Here is a 16,487-nt window from a genome sequence, read left to right on the forward strand (position 1 = left end):
AAGAGTGGCAATGAAGCATGATTCTTAGGAGCATATGTTGTTTTTTTAAAAAATTAATTTATTTAATTTATTTATTTTTGGCTGCACTGGGTCTTCATTGCTGCACGCAGGCTTTCTCTAGTTGCGGCGAGCGGGGGCTACTCTTCGTTGCGGTGCACAGGCTTCTCATTGTGGTGGCTTCTCTCGTTGTGGAGCATGGGCTGTAGGCGCGCGGGCTTCAGTAGTTGTGGCACACAGGGTCAGTAGTCATGGCTCACGGGCTCTAGAGCACAGGCTCAGTAGTTGTGGTGCACGGGCTTAGTTGCTCCGTGGCATGTGGGAATCTTCCCGGACCAGGGCTCGAACCCATGTCCCCTGCATTGGCAGGTGGATTCTTAACCATTGCGCCACCAGGGAAGTCCCAGGAGCATATGTTTCAATCTAAGATTATCTGAATGTCTCCCGGGCAAGCTATTTCACCTTAGTTTCCTCATTTGTAAAATGAGGGTTTTAATAAAACCTACCTCATAGTAGTGTCTATAAGGATTAGGTGAGGCAGTGGTTATAAACCACAGGGCACAGAAGTTAATAACTGTTGTGTATTATTTTCATAAATTCTTTATAACCTTATGAGTCATTTATTCAAGAAATACCTAGTGGGTGCCTATTATATGCCAGGAAGATTCCCTTCTTGTTGATGTTCAAAATGATGCATTCACCTTGAATGACGTGTGGCCGACAAGCCCCATCACAGGTCAGTTGTTCATGTCCTCTGAGATGCTGCTATTTCTTCAGGAGTTTCCTCCAGAAAGCACTGCCCTGGCTGAAGAAGGCAATCCACCCCGCCCCGCCCCCCACCCCATAAGTAAAACCCCCTCTCGCCCAGCTTTTGTGCTCTGTAACCAACTGTGGCTTGTAAGAGCATTTCGGACTCTGCCAAGAGCCCTTGGAGTACAGGTCTTACTGAATTTTAGCTAACAGGCCTCACAGAGTGGAGTGCCGTGCTCAGCCGAAGTATTGCTCTGATTTGCTGGATGCATTTGGATTCTCCTTATGGTGAAATGCCTGGTGGCTTCTGAACAAGTATGTAACTAGAGACAAGGAAAATAGATGAAAGAAAGTGCAAAAGATATCTAGGGGCAGGAAATAAAAAAGGAAAACGACGTTAGCTCTGTTTTTTCAAATATTACTTTCTTTTTCCTTTCCATGACCTGCCTGTTCAAATAGTCCTTTATAACACTGCAGAAGGAGAAAATAAGATAAAGGGTACTGCATCTCCTTCTGTGAAAGCAAGCAAGATTCCAGTCTCACGTTCTAGGGAGTCATAGTTCTGAAGTGGTGCTGGTCCTTCCACGGCACCTGAAGGGAAAACAGTGGTGGCCATGGCAGGAGTGCCTGACATTTACCAAGCGCTTGTATGGACCAGGCCCACGCTAAGGGCTGTACCAATATTATCACATTGTGTGTGTGTGTGTCTGTGAGGGGTCAACTGATTGCTAAGAGGAGCTCAAGGTCTAGATCTTCCAGGGGCATTCAGATTTTTATGCCATGCACATCTGTCTATGTTCTACCCATGTTTTTGAATCTTCTAGTCTGTGTACTGGTTAAGAATGAGGACATTGGAGCCAGACTGAGATTTGAATCCAGTTCAGCTACTTTCTAGCTGCGTGGCCTGGGGCGAGTGTTTTAACTTCCTGGGCTTCCATTTCCTGATCTGTAAAGCGGGAGAATTAATAGTTCCTATTTCACGAAGTTGTGCAGGTTAAATGAGTTATTACATGTAGAACAGGGCCTGGCACACAAAATCTGTCATTTTTGTTCATCCTCTATGATTAATTCTCCAAGGAAAATATATTCTTTGCTTTCAGTCCTCACCCCCTTTCTAGCCCCTGTAAAAAGGGAATGATTCATATGATTGTTTTAATGACTTAGTGACTTAATGTATAGAAAGTATTACCCTCTGTACTGTCTGTTCATAGATGGCACTCCATAAATGAGTTTGAACTTCTCTTGATATTGTAGTATAGAAGCTTATCCTAAGATTTTTGGTTTATCTTTAATTTTATGGGTGCCTATCATTATTAATAATGCATTCATTAATGTATAAACTTAATCATTAATATGTAAATATTTTGACCTCAAAAGTATTGTTTCTTGCATCAAGTATAGTGAAAAAAAAAAGAGAAATAACTGCTTAAGGTAACGTACAAAGTAAAAAGATCCATTTCCTAATCAGTAGAAATTTACGAACTAAAATGAATTTTGATTCAAACAAGCTTGAACACTATTAATTGAATATCTGTGATGGTTATAGCATTGTGCTGGGTGGAGGAAGAGGGAAATTTAATCTGAATCCCAGGGAGCTTTCCATCTACCTGGGCAGACAAAGCACACACATGAAGCTGGAACATAAGAGCAGAAGGTAGGGTGTGATTGACCCAGGAGTCTGCAGAGTTCAGAGATGGTGGAAATCAGTGTGGAAAGATGTGAGGGCCAGCCGTGGGTTCACAGGAGCCTTGAAGGATTGTTAAGGATTTAACCAGACAGAAGGAAGGGAGGACAGGGCATCCAGGTTGAGGAAGAGGCTAAGCCAGTGCTGGATTCACCAGCGTGTGACATGGAAAGGCTGGGAGCAGAGCCTTGTGAAGGGCGGCCATCAGCTACCCGGGTCTGTCTCAGGCAGGTTAGCGTTTAGAATAAAACATAGCCAGAAATTGGAGACTGACAGGACAGAATTGATAGAAGCAAGAAGATGGGATCAAAAAAAGCTCGGGGTAGGGTGAGGAGTTAGGGCTTTGCAGACAGAGAAATGGCAATGGCAGTGCATCTAGTTGAGTTTTGAGTTTCCGCTGTGAGTGTGAGGAAACTTGAGTGCCGCTTACTGGAGGCTGGAGTAAGCATTGGCTGTAGAGAGGGGGTAACAAGTGGTGATGAGTTTATTCTTCACGCTTGATTTTAGACTGAATTCCAAGTAGAGATAATGGCATCTGACATCTATATTTCTTTACCTTCTCCATCCTTGTAAATGACCAAGTTGATTGTTAGGTGAGGCAGTGGTAGATTTTAAGTATATAGCTTTTTTTTTTAATGGTATTTGTCTTTCTCTTTCTGACTTATTTCACTTAGTATGATAATTGCTAGTTGCATACATGTTGCTGCAAATCTCAGCACCAGTTTTTTTTTTAATTTTATTTATTTTATTTTTATTTTTGGCTGCATTGGGTCTTTGTTGCTGCACGCAGGGTTTTCTCTAGTTGCGGCGAGCAGGGACTACTCTTCTTTGCGGTACGAGGGCTTCTCATTGTGGTGGCTTCTCTTGTTGTGGAGCACAGGGTCTAGACGCGTGGGCTTCAGTAGTTGTGGCGCATGGGCTTCAGTAGTTGTGGCTCGTGGGCTCTAGAGCGCAGGCTCAGTAGCTGTGGTGTACGGGCTTAGTTGCTTCGTGGCATGTGGGATCTTCCCAGACCAGGGCAGGCGGATTCTTAACCACTGTGCCACCAGGGAAGTCCAGTATATAGCTTTTGTAAATATAAACTTTCCAGTTTTCAGAGCTATCTAAAAATATGATCCACATAACATACTATGTGTCCCTTTTACAGAGGGGAAAACCAAGTCACAAGCAAGCTGAAAAATTTGCCCAAGGGAATAGCTGGTAAGCAGCAGAGCTGGGACGTAGGGAGTTTGTCTTTAGGGTTCACACCCTCGCCCACTATTCAGGACTCAGTCTTATAGAGTGAGAATTCTCTAAGAGCCGAGATATTTCTCTCACCATCGAGAAGCAGAAGACCCTTTCCTATCTATGCCCATCCTCCTCCCCCACAAATACAGAGTCTTGTAAACAAGTAAATAACCCAGTACTTATACAAAAATCCTTCAAAGGCTCAGGAGAAAATACATCCTCAAAACAGAAGCTAGCAGCTCCAGGAAATGCCCCAAACTCTCTGACCTCACTAGGCCAACAAACTGTATTGCTACAACCTTGCATGGATTGGCAAGAACAAGCAACATGTAGGAATCCATCAAGACGAGCAAGGAAATAAACTCGCTACAACTCTGTTTCATGCTTTAGTTATTTCTCACCTGGACCGTTGCTGGCACCTTGGCAAGCCCTTTTCGTTCATCCGTCTTGCTTTTATTGTCTATTCAAAACACAGAAACACATTTATTTTTTCCCCACCAGCTGTAATTCTCAAACCACCCTTTACTCAGGCAATTATACCAGTTTTCTGTTTCATCAGAGAATTCAATTTAAAATTTTAGTGTCAGTGGTTAAAATACTTCATACATAACTTCAAGTTTGTATGGTTTTAATTCACATTTATGTTTCCATTCACACCCTGCATTCTTTAATTGATTTATTTGTTAGTGATGCCATCTGTAGATTTTGAGTACTGAGCTTTCACAAATGACTTTTCTTCCCCTCCCAAAGCTGTTTTGAAAACTATTTCCCTCACCTTATTGCAATTAACGCTGTGCTACATTCTCATTTCCGGAGTTGAACATTTTTATAGCATTGCCTTTTTGTGTCTTTAGATTGTTACAGGTCTGGGCATACGTAGCAGTAACTTTCTAACCACAGAGATACTTTTTTTGTGTGGAACCCCTGGGAAGGAGACCTCTAGCTTGAGCTCTGTAATCTGCTCTACAGGCACCAAGATAATCTGAGTCCCCATGGAATAAAAGCAGGCCATTGGTTCTTTGGGTTGGTTGGTGAGCATCCAATTTGTAAATGTGAAGAAGTCCCCTGAGAAGCCTAGAGTTTGTGTATAGGGACAGCTGTCTTCTAGCTTATATTCCATAACCTTTGAGCAAAAGGTCCTTTCCAACTTGGTATATCCACCTCCTAGCCTGGTGCCCAGAGTCTGTAGGTGATCAACAGATGGCTGTCAGATGAGTAAATCATAAATCCAGCTTAGTTATTTTATCAGTCTAAAACAAGATGTGGCTGGAACTTCCCTGGTGGCGCAGTGGTTAAGAATCCGCCTGCCAATGCAGGGGACACGGGTTCGAGCCCTGGTCCGGGAAGATCCCACGTGCCGCGGAGCAACTAAGCCCGTGCGCCACAACTGCTGAGTCTGTGCTCCAGAGCCTGTGAGCCACAACTACTGAAGCCCACGTGCCTAGAGCCCGTGCTCTGCATCAAGAGAAGCTGCCACAACTAGAGAAAGCCCGTGTGCAGCAACGAAGACCCAACGCAGCCAAAATAAATAAATAAATTTATTAAAAAAATAAATAAAACAAGATGTGGCCATGTACAGCATGAAACAGGGAACAAGGAGAAATGTCATCTTCCTTTTGTCTTCACTCAACCTCTCAAATGTCTTGAAATTATTACGATCTATAAGGATGGAAGATAATGCATCAATCCCCTTTGCCTCTAAAAGTTGCTGACTGGGTGGCATTCTCTCTTCAGTTTTCTCCTGAGCGGTATAATTGTGGTTGATGACACCCACACCCCTGACACCCAAGAGTGTAGAGTCAGCCAGCTATCCTTCAAAACTACATTAGTGTATAGGTGAGTTTTAGGACTTTTTCCTCTTGAAGTTCTTTGCTCCAAATATTTAACTATTACTGGAAAAATCAGTCCTTCAGGATTCTTTCCATGCTTTTAAATCTGCATACAGCAGTGGCTCTTACCTTGGCCGACCCTTGGAATCACCTGGGGAGCTTTAAAACACATTGCTGCCTGGATCCCACCCCAGCCATTCTGACTGAATTGGCCTGGGGCATGGCTTCACAGGGGATTTTGACATTTTCCCAGTTGATTCTCATGTTCAGCCAAGGTTGAGAACTGCTCCTATAAAGTATTATTTTTAAATTCTTAAAAGGCTAGAACTTTAAATATGGCACAAAACTTTTCATTTTGTATCAATACTGCTACTTTTTATACAGTTTTTCATGTTAAAATACTCATAATGACTATCACTAAACTGCATAGAAAAATATTTTTCCAGTGTTGGTGACAGATCACCTGGAAAACTTGTTTTTAAATATGCAAACTCTTAGACCCTACTTTAGAGATTTTGATTCAGTAAACTTGTGCTAAGTCCAAAATCTGTATTTTTAAAAGTGCACCCAAGTTGATTCCCGTGCTCGCTAACCTTGAAGAGGTACTGCCTCAAAAAGACATCTGAATTAAGTTAAAACAGGTTAAGGTAGTTCTAACAAGGACATGCCACTTGGTGATCTTGTAATCCTGTGTCATAGAATAAGATCTCAAAGTACAGAGAAAATACAGGTTTACATTTTCTTTGTAAGTTTTGGGAATGCAAATTACATATTGACAACAGCTAGAATTTTCAAAAAAAAATGCATGAATCATCAGTGCATTCATACATTTACTGATGTAAATGCATTAGTGTACAATTCAACCCTATGTAAAATATAAACTTAAAGATATTAACGTAAATATATTAACTCTACTTCTTTAAGTTAAAAAAAAGATATGAGAGAATTCACGACTGCTACCATGTTAAAAATATATATACACCTGGAATATCTTTCAGTTTAGGCTTAAAAAAATCAGTCCTTGGTCCACAAATGTTTTAAAGGAATAGAAAAAATTTTAAGGCATCCAGTTATGTTGGACAAATTTGATAACAAAGCCTTTGAGCTTTAGGACAAAGCACACATTTTAGTTTAAGGCTGAAAGACTGCTCTCTCTAGCTTAAACTTCCTTGGGAATTTAAGGTAAGAAAATGAATTACTCAAACTGGAACTACATCAAAATGTCAAGTTAACACATTTTGTCTTGTAATGGTGCCAAGGGATCTAATGTCTGAATGATGAGGCCCTTTGGTTTCCAAATCATTTTAAAGATAATTTCATTACCAGGATGCTGAAGTTTTCATTTTATTTTTTTCTTAGCTCTTTCGTATCTCTGCTTTAACCCATGTGAGGCTAACCAAGACCTGATAAGATCACATTGCAATTAATTGAAAAAGCTTCAAAGAAAAAAAACAAAGGCTGCAAAGAAAAATGTCAACACAGAAGTCCACAAATTGAGAAAAAAATTAAAATTAAGAATTTTCTCATGATAGTCAATGATGCATTTAGTTTTCTCTAAAACTTTTCTTGGGGTTTGAGAGTTGAATAACTGATGTTATCTGAGACAGTATTAGAACCAAGGAAGAACATCAGTGGACTGTGGTTGCCATTGTTGTACGTTTTTCTTGCAAATTTTTCTGATTGGTATTTTTTTCCCTAGTATTTGTTCCCTGCTCAGTAACTTTTCCATGACTCTCACACCCAATTCCTAGCCACAGAGATGGGCTTATAACCTGGCTGATCTAATTATAGAACCCACATGTACACACAGTTGGTTCAAAGGTTGGTTACGTGACCCAAGCTGTGCTGATCAGGGTCCACTCCAGTTCTCAACGCAGAGTGGGAGGAGAAGGGGCCCAGCCTCTGGAGTCAGGGCGTGGAAAAGATGTAAGGGTAAGCTGGTGGGAGGCCATCTTTCCCACCATTTGGAGAAAGCCTGTCTACAGTAGGAGAGAATGGAGCAGAGAGAGAGCGGAAATTAGGGGTGGGCAAAGAGGATCCCGGGGCATTGAATCTTGGTTCTAATTCTTGAAGTCTTGGTTTCTGCAGCTTTTCTCTGCTTCTGTGAGCTCTTCTCAAGCATCCTTTCTTGGGACATGAATTAATAAATTCCCTTTTTGGCTTAAGCCATTTGGAATTGGGTTTCTAACATTTGCAACTACAATTCTAACAAAGAATATAAGATCAACTAATCCCACCTATCATTTTACAGACAAGAAAACTGAGATTTACTTGCTCAAGGCCACACATGGTGATTGAATTGCCTTTCTGGCTCTTCAGTCTCCCGGCATGCTCTCCCTCAAAAAGCTGAAACTTTGTTAGTGGAGTCTATGTTTTTATAACCCCAACACATTCATAACAAGCCTCAAGCAGACTAGTGAGTGACTGTATAAACCGGCATCAGTTTTGAGGACTTCAAGAACACACAGAATTTGAGGTTCCCAGAATTTGGGGCTACTGCTCTATGAGAGTAGCTGCATCGATTATTTCTCCACATTGAGATTCCCTATAGAACCAAGCCCCCAAAGATACAATTTCCACATTCCTTTCAAGAGTTGAGTTTGTGACACCTTGAATGATCTAAGGAGTTGAGTGTGATTAAAACAAAACAAAACCAAAAAACTCCATTTGGTTAAAACATTTTTTTATAACTGCTTTACAAGTTGTCAGTACCAAAACACTAAATTCCCAGTAGTCATCAGCAATCTACCATGCAAAGAACATAAAGTGAAAACCTGTTAAAAAAAAAAAAAAAAAAAACCCTCCATGTCCAACTGGTGATAGGCTAAATAAAATAGATACTGCAGACTTCTGGGGTAGATTGAATTATTGGTCCTAATTCTTCTTGTCATAGCTTCATATACTATTACCTTCTGCCTTATAACTGCTGTGCTTCCCACCACGGGGTCATTTCCCCATTTGACTAACACTGGGCTTGCTCACGGGAACTTGCTCTGATGAATGTGCAGTTAGAGAGTCTAAAGATGTCCCTGTGGTTTGGCTTGTCTTGTCATGCTTCTGCCACTTGTTAGAGGTGGGAATCTGTATAACTTAAAATGAATAGGCAGTATTTGCACATGCTGGAAAATTCCACAGGTACCAAAGGGTATACAATGAATAGTAAGCATCTTCTGTACCCTTATCCTCAACCACCCAGGTTCCCTCCCCAGAGGAAGCTGGTACCCTCCAGAGAATCCATATACTACAAAGTCAAATAGCAGTATTTACTGAGTTCGAACCAAGGCCAGTAGGTAGGGGCTTCTGGATCAGGCTGGGAGAAATCTTTCCTGAGAAGGATCCAACTCTCGTATTTGAGGATACATTATTTATAATCTGAGAAACCAGCTCCTGTAGGCAGACCTGTAAAGGACTTATTACTGTAGACCAACTACCAGTCTACAGAAGCACTGGTCATACAGAACTATCTCATTTAAACTCTTAAAAATTCACTGTTTCTAAAACATGCTTAAGATTACTTTAGGATATATCTGAAAAATCAGATAGGGGGTTGCTTCTTGGCCTAAAGCAGGTAGCAAATAAGCACATAGTTGGGATTTCAACACATTTTTCTCTCCTTTTAGGGACAGATCATTCCAATTAAGGCCAAACACTTGAAGAACCACAATAAAAACAATTTCAATTTTCATCTGCTTACAACAATAGAGAAGTTAACTGTTTTCTCATTCTAACTTCCTTGGGACTCAAACTAAATTTTAAAAATTGAGCTGAAATGGTAACTTATATGTTTAATTTGTACCACAGATGGACTGAACTTGATATTTTCATCTGCAAAAATGTTTAAACCTTTCATTTTCTCCTAAAAGGGTAATGAAATGAACAAAACAACCATTGATCAAATTTAGAAATTTATTTACAAAACTTAATTACTTTGCTTTTAAAAAACAATTATTTAATTCATGAAGATTAACCAAAAACAAACCCCATCAAAGTTTACTACCATAATCTTTCACAGAATCAAAAGCTTAAAGAAAAACCACCAATGAATGCTTTCATGTAAAACCACAGTGTAAAAAATAGAAACTTTCATTCTAGTGACTAGAATAAAAGCAGATAAATAATCTTCTTTAAAGGGAAAAAATACTTGAGGGGAAAAAAATGGTATAACATGTGTAATGCTGGACATTTAAATATCAGTTTAGTTCCTCATTGCTAACATGGCATTTATATCCCAGATGAGATTTCGTAATTGATCCATAATTTGCTTCAGCTGTTGATTCTTCTGTTTGAGTTTCTGTACAAACAAAAGAATTTATCAAAAATGTTTCATGAAATACATACCATGAAGGTAGAAGACTAAAATGTCATAAGTTAGAACTCTAATGACCCAGACAGAAATTAAGCTAATTTCCTTAAAGGCAGAAGGTCTCAATCCTTCTCTGGCCGCAAACATTCACTGCAAGGCATGATGAATTCTAATTCAGCCCCCAGAGGCCTACAGCTCCATCCCCCACCTCCCTTTACTCCTCCACTTCTACCACCAAAGAAAATAAGCTAAATATTTACTTGTTATAAAACCTAAGTGCATAGATTTTCCAAGAGGCAGCGTAGCATAATGGTTAAGAGCACAATCTCTAGAGCCAGACTCTCTGGGTTTATACTCAGCTCCTTCACTAACTAAATATATGACGTTGGCCAAATTACTTAAGCTCTCTGTCCCTCAGTTTCCACAACAGAAAAATGGGGAAAATAACTGAACCTACCTCATAAGAGTTTTTATGAGGATCAAAAGATTTGATTCATGTCAAGTGTTAGGACTGTGCCTGGCATACAAGTAAGCATTCAACAAATGTTACTGGTAGGCACAGAACATAAACCGTCAATATAGAATATAAAGTATAATAAAAATGCAATGCCTGATGTAACTGGTCTTTCAAACATGTGGCAGAAGTCACTGTTTGCTCTCAGCATGAAGTGCAATCTAATGCTGAAAACTGAAGACAAGATGGTACAGCCCTGATATAATCTTCTTCATAACTAAGATTTGCTGGATGCCCTGAATGCACATGGCAGGTCTCTCTGTATCTCTAGATCTGGGTTTCTACTATGACCACAGTTTGTAAACTTCTTTTTAAGCATCCTTTCTTCAAATCCTATGTAGTAAATGTCTGTGTAGATAAAACAAGATAAACATAGAGAATTTCAAAGTGTTTACTAGTTATTATAATAATCATTACTTTTAAGTACCCTCTTGGAAACATTACATTTGGAAGTAATATATTTAGTTAGATAATTTTAAAGATACTATATTAAAATACCTCCAGATCAAGCAGTACATGTTCATTATAAAGAGACCTAAAAATCTTAATTTTGATTTCATTAAAGAGCAAACTAAGATTAAATAAATCGCTCATATTCTGTCTAGAGTTAGAGAGGTAACAGGAGGTAAGAAGCTAAAAGGGAGGAAGAAATTCTTATCGGAAAACAGAAAAGCAATTTAAAGAGACTTCAATATTAATTAAATTTAATTCATATTTGAAAAGAGAATTAACACAGCACAGTCAGATTAAAACATATGACCGTAGAGTACACAGGGTAAGCATACAGTATTCAGTACCATAAAGCTCACTTTAACATAGTTTTGGGGAAAAAGATACTATTAGTACTTCAGGTACTCAGTCTCCTTGTTCAGTTTTCACACGCCCGATCTTCTAAGTTCTGTTGTCGTAAGTATGTGGTAGCTGCCTATTAAGTCTCTGTCATCCTAGAGACCAAGAAACTTCTGCCAGCAATCAAGGGTGGCAGCAAAACAGGAATATACGAATAAAGGTGTATATTGGGAGGTCGAAAACCTTAGTTCCAGTTCTGACTTTGCCTCTAACTTGCTATTTGATCTTAGACAAATTCCTTATCCTCAGTTTTCTTTTGTAAGAAATTGGATTATATAATCTATTAGGCCCTTGCCAGTTCTAATTTCTTTATACCCATACATAATATGAAAATCAGTTACACAGACACATGTAATGAAAACCAGTAAGCTTAGTTCAGGGAACTAATTCAAGGCTTCAAAATGATTCAGTCAGCTGCCCTTTTCCACCAAGCCATCATTCCTCTAAGCTGTGAGAGACTTCAGCTACCATGATTCCCTGCTCAATTCTCATTTTTCAGGTGGAAAGTAGAGAAGAGCAACTTAATAAGAATAAAAGGAAGAGAAAGTATATGAGTTGATTTTTAAAAAATTATTTGAATTGGTACCTTCTGACATATCTTGAATATGGTCACTTTAAAAAATTTCAGAACTTCTCTTTGGAATGGAATTCTTAGCCTGTAACACATTTTGTTCCATAAATATTTACTGAGGGTATATTATGTGCCCGGCTCTGGGTTAGGCATTGTAAGGGAAGAAAAATGAGTAAGAAACGGTCTGTTGCCTTGAAGAAACTCAGCATGAAGTAGGAAGAAGATATACTGCCCAAACGACTAGACCATAACCTGGTTAAGGCAGATGGCAGGGGAAAAATATCAGGTGCTGTGGAACCCCAACTGGTAGGGTCAGCAAACAAGGAAAATATTTTTGTTTAGGGTCTAGAAAAGTTGGTGGTGAGCAAAAAGTGGAAGGAAGGATAAATTTGGTCTTGTTAGTAGATAATGGGGATCCATTAAAATTCTTGAAGAAGAAGAAATATTTAAACTGCAGTGAAAAAGGTTAACTGGGCAAATGTGTGTGATGTGTTCTCCTAAATAACTTCAATAGTGACAAATCTGTATCCATGGAAAAGGAGAAAGAGGAGGTATTTAAGTTTTTGAAACAGCTGAAGACCATTCAAAGGCCAAGTCTGGTGAAAGAAGCTTAGTGATCACATTTCAGTATAAATTAAGGAGTAACTAGAAGTAATGAAATTATATTCTTGAATGGTTAAAAACAGACTTTCAAATCAATATCAAAACAGAGGTTACAGATGGCTCCCACAATGGTTACATCACTGGAATAAATGCTACTTTCAAGAATACTCATTTGGAAATATAAATTCTGATGTACTCATTTAAAAAATTTAGCGTCATTAACTCTTAACTAAGAGAACTAAAAAATGTGGGATATTTTCAAGGTAATATTCAACTCTAGGGAATAGTAAAACTTTTTTAAAGTATGATATGTCATAAGGCATTTGGACAGTTTGTCTCAAAGAGGCCACAAAGTTTTAAATTAAAAGAATTAGCATACAAGTAAAATACCTAGAGCCAAAACACATCATGAAAATATCAACAGCAAAGCTGACAGTTATGCTTATTAGTGGTTAAACTGTAAATAAATTTTCATGACATGATACAGGATTTAATATATACAGTCTTGCCACTGATTGATTTTAACAGAGGTTGACAGCTGCTGTTATCAAAATCCATCATCTGTGCCTAATTTGTTACATTAACAGGTGAATGTGTAAGTAGAGTAGATACTTAAAAAAATATGTTTATGCTAAGTCATACCATGTAATTTACTATTCATACAAAGGCTGTGACAATTGGTCAAAAATGCTTTAACTTCTAACTGCTTGAACTCAATTATATGTCAACTCTGTAAAAACTACCCACATATCTCTTTCAGTTTCATTTTACCATTAACAGAATACTTTTAAGCAAAATAGAACTCATTCTGATATCCTTAAAATATAGTCTCAAACAAGTGTTCATCCTTTACTTGGGTATTAAGGCTTATGGATTCAAGGACATATGAAAAGAAAATGAAGTATTTTTAAAAGCTAAAAATTTGACTATTAAAATTAGGCCATTCTGCATCTGATGATTTATATCAAATACTGATTACAAATTTCATGCCCCAAAGTTTCATGCCACTATGGTAGACATTAGTGATATATATGTTGTTAGAAACCAGACTGACCATCAATATGTTCTGTACAATTTCAAGTACACAGTGATATTCAGCTGACCATTAAACAATGTGGGGGACTGGTTCCAGGACCTGCCGCGGTACCAAAATCTGAGGATGCTCAAGTCCCACAGTCTGCCCTCTGTATCCATGGTTCTGCTTCCGCAGATTCAGTCAACTGCATATTGTGTAGTACTGGAGTATTTTATTGAAAAAAATCTGCATATGAGTGGATCTGCACAGTTCAAACCTGTGTTGTTCAGGGGTCAACTGTAGTTGAAAAATTAACTCAATTAATTTAAACTACTTTTAATAGCATCTGTGTGATTATGTAATTAGGCCAACATTTTACCATCTGAAGGTAGCTATTTAAAATAAACATATTTTTCACAGAAACATTCAGGTATGTGTGCCATTAAGGCAGAAAAATATATATCAATTGATCATGAGTTTACTCAGTGTTTTAAAATTTTTCAATTATGTTTTAATCTTATATTCTAGAAGGGAGGTACAAAGTTGGAAGAAGTGGGAGAAAAGAAAAAATAAAATACATTAGTACCACTAATTATACATAAGATAACTTGGTTAACAGTCAGAATATGTATTATAGTCAATTCACATTTATAATATTTTATTTAAGGAATGAGTCAAAAACCTCTTTGGGTCAAAAAATCCACTTTGGTTTTCAGCTGTTAACTTTATTCTCTTCTCCCTTTTTTAGGGGAATTTCAATTTGAGTTAACCAAATCTTAGTCCTCTCCTTTTTTTTTTTGGTTTCTGTTTACTGCTTAATTCTTGAGTACTGTCTCAAATTATAGTAACAATTCCCAGGAAGTAAGAGCCATGAGGCCAATCAAATGAATACTTCCTCTGCCATTCAAGAGAAGATATTTTCTCTCTAAATTCTCTTAAAAAAAAATTCCCATGGAAATATAGGGCTAAGCTTTAAATCTGTTTAATTTAAAACATGTAATGGATTCTTTCCTCTTTGTAATAATCTTCAGTTCAATACCATGTTAACTAAAACAAGTTTTATCCCAAAGTTAGAAGTATGTACAACAGCAAATTCAACAGATTCAAATGGTTTATTCAGAATCAAAACGAGCTCTCAAATGCCTGAAGTATAAATGGGAACACAGAATTTAAAATATGGGCTTTTATTCCATAAATAGATGAACGTTCAGAAATACTACTTTGTGCATTGAAATAAGCCTGTTGCAGATAAACACTGCGGACTAAACACATGTGTTTATCTTTTCTTTTTTCTCAAACCCTAATAAAATGGCAGGAGAGGAATGAAAAAGCTATAAATCCATGTGGAGAAAAATGATCAGAAAGGAGACAACAGTAGATGTCAGGTGGCACATTTTAAGAATGAAAAGTAGAAGGGGAGCAATAAATGACATGGGAGGAAACTACTGTACAGCCCAGATGGATGCAGGAAGGATGCCAATGAGAACGGGCTGATCCTCCACGGAGAACTGGAGACAGGTGCCATCGCAAAGTCAGCACGTGAGGCCCAGGGGACAGAAACGGGAGGGAAACAGCTACAGGGACTAGCGAGAGCCCCAGGTGCTCACTCCCACTCCTCACCAACAGGGGACTGAGTACCCTCTCCCGTGTCCTGTCCCACATTTCAGGGAACGAGAGGTTTGTTTCCTATGAAATTGAACCAGAACAGCTGGGGATTCAGTGCCACCAGCACAGCAGACGGCAAGAAGACATGAGCCTATACTCTATGTAGGGCACTGGAAGATTCTTCTTTGAAGAAACGGAATAGCCCTAAAGAAAAACCTCAGTAAATGATAGTTGGGGGTCCCCCCAAAGAGAAGAGCCAACTTGCTTCCAAATCTCGCTATGATGAAGCCAACTCACAAAGCCTGTGATAGGCTTTCTAGTGCTTCCCTCCCAAATATAAATGGCTCATGTTTAAGCATCAGATGCTCACCAGATCTTTTAGAGCCTCCATCTGCAAAGACAACAAAGCATAACAGGGGTTGGCAAACTATGGCACGTGACCTGTTTTTGTAAGGCCCATGAGCTAAGGATGGTTTTTACATCAGAACAAGGACCATGGGCTTCCCTGGTGGTGCAGTGGTTAAGAATCCGCCTGCCAACGCAGGGGACACGGGTTCGAGCCCTGGTCCGGGAAGATCCCATGTGCCACGGAGCAACTAAGCCTGTGCACCACAACTACTGAGCCTGTGCTCTAGAGTCCATGAGCCACAACTACTGAGCCCACGCGCCTAGAGCCCGTGCTCCGCAACAAGAGAAGCCACCGCAATGAGAAGCCCGTGCACCGCAAGGAAGAGTAGCCCCCGCTCGCAATGAAGACCCAACGCAGCCAAAAATAAATAAATAATTAAAAAAAAAAAAAAAAAGAACAAGGACCACATGTCTCACAAAGCCTAAAATATTTACTATCTGGTCCTTTAAAGTTTGCCAAACCCTGTATGAGAAGATTATGGAAGAATACCTTCCAATTTCTGAGGGAACTTAATTTACAACATAGAATTTTATATCTAGCCAAACGATCAACTGGACAGATACGTGAAGGCTAAAAACTTAAGTCCCTGCATTCCTCCTAAAGAAGCCACTGACATATGGACCTTACTGAGGGAGAAATAAACCAAGAAAGAGAAAGATAGGAGATTGAGGAAATAGTGAAACCAACAGAAGAGGTGAAGGAAAGCCCCAGGGCAATGGATGAACAGCAGGCCTAGGGAGCATTCAACCCAGACCTGACGAGATGGGAGGACTCTGGGGGTGGGGTGGGGAATAAACCTGTAAGTCGTCTGATAATTTGATTCTGGAAAGTTGGAAAACAGTACTGAGGTGCGGCCACAGATGTATAAAGAACTAACTAAAATTTTTCAAAATTACAGAATTATTAACTTTAGGAAAACAAAATAATTATTCAAGGAAATGTAATTCTAGTTTACTATGTGGCTTAGCAATAAGCAGTATTTATGTGCCATAATAATATGAACACAGAATATTTACTGAACCCCAATTATGACAACGGCATTGAAAGGACTGGGGGAAGGAAAGTATGTAGGTGGGTCCAGGACAGAGAGAGACTGTACAGAGAGCTACATCCTCATGTGGAGAAAGAAAT

The 16,487-nt window shown here is 39.0% G+C and overlaps 1 protein-coding gene across 7 annotated transcripts in view; it reads right to left on the minus strand.

The window, feature by feature from the left end:
- Nucleotides 1-16,487, minus strand: part of MED30 (mediator complex subunit 30) — a 42,575-nt gene that overhangs the window by 13,843 nt on the left and 12,245 nt on the right. For 3 of the 7 annotated variants that reach the window (XR_005017068.1, XR_005017069.1, XM_036830687.1), the window contains exon 4: nucleotides 4,060-4,118. Coding sequence is in view for 5 of the 7 variants with exons in the window: in XM_036830687.1 (XP_036686582.1) it covers nucleotides 4,060-4,118 (59 nt within the window). In the remaining 2 variants the exon portion in view is untranslated. The other 4 variants (XM_036830690.1, XM_036830688.1, XM_036830691.1 and 1 more) reach the window with 4 other exon arrangements.

This window comes from Balaenoptera musculus, chromosome 17, assembly GCF_009873245.2.
Source record: "Balaenoptera musculus isolate JJ_BM4_2016_0621 chromosome 17, mBalMus1.pri.v3, whole genome shotgun sequence".
Lineage (NCBI taxonomy): Eukaryota > Metazoa > Chordata > Mammalia > Artiodactyla > Balaenopteridae > Balaenoptera > Balaenoptera musculus.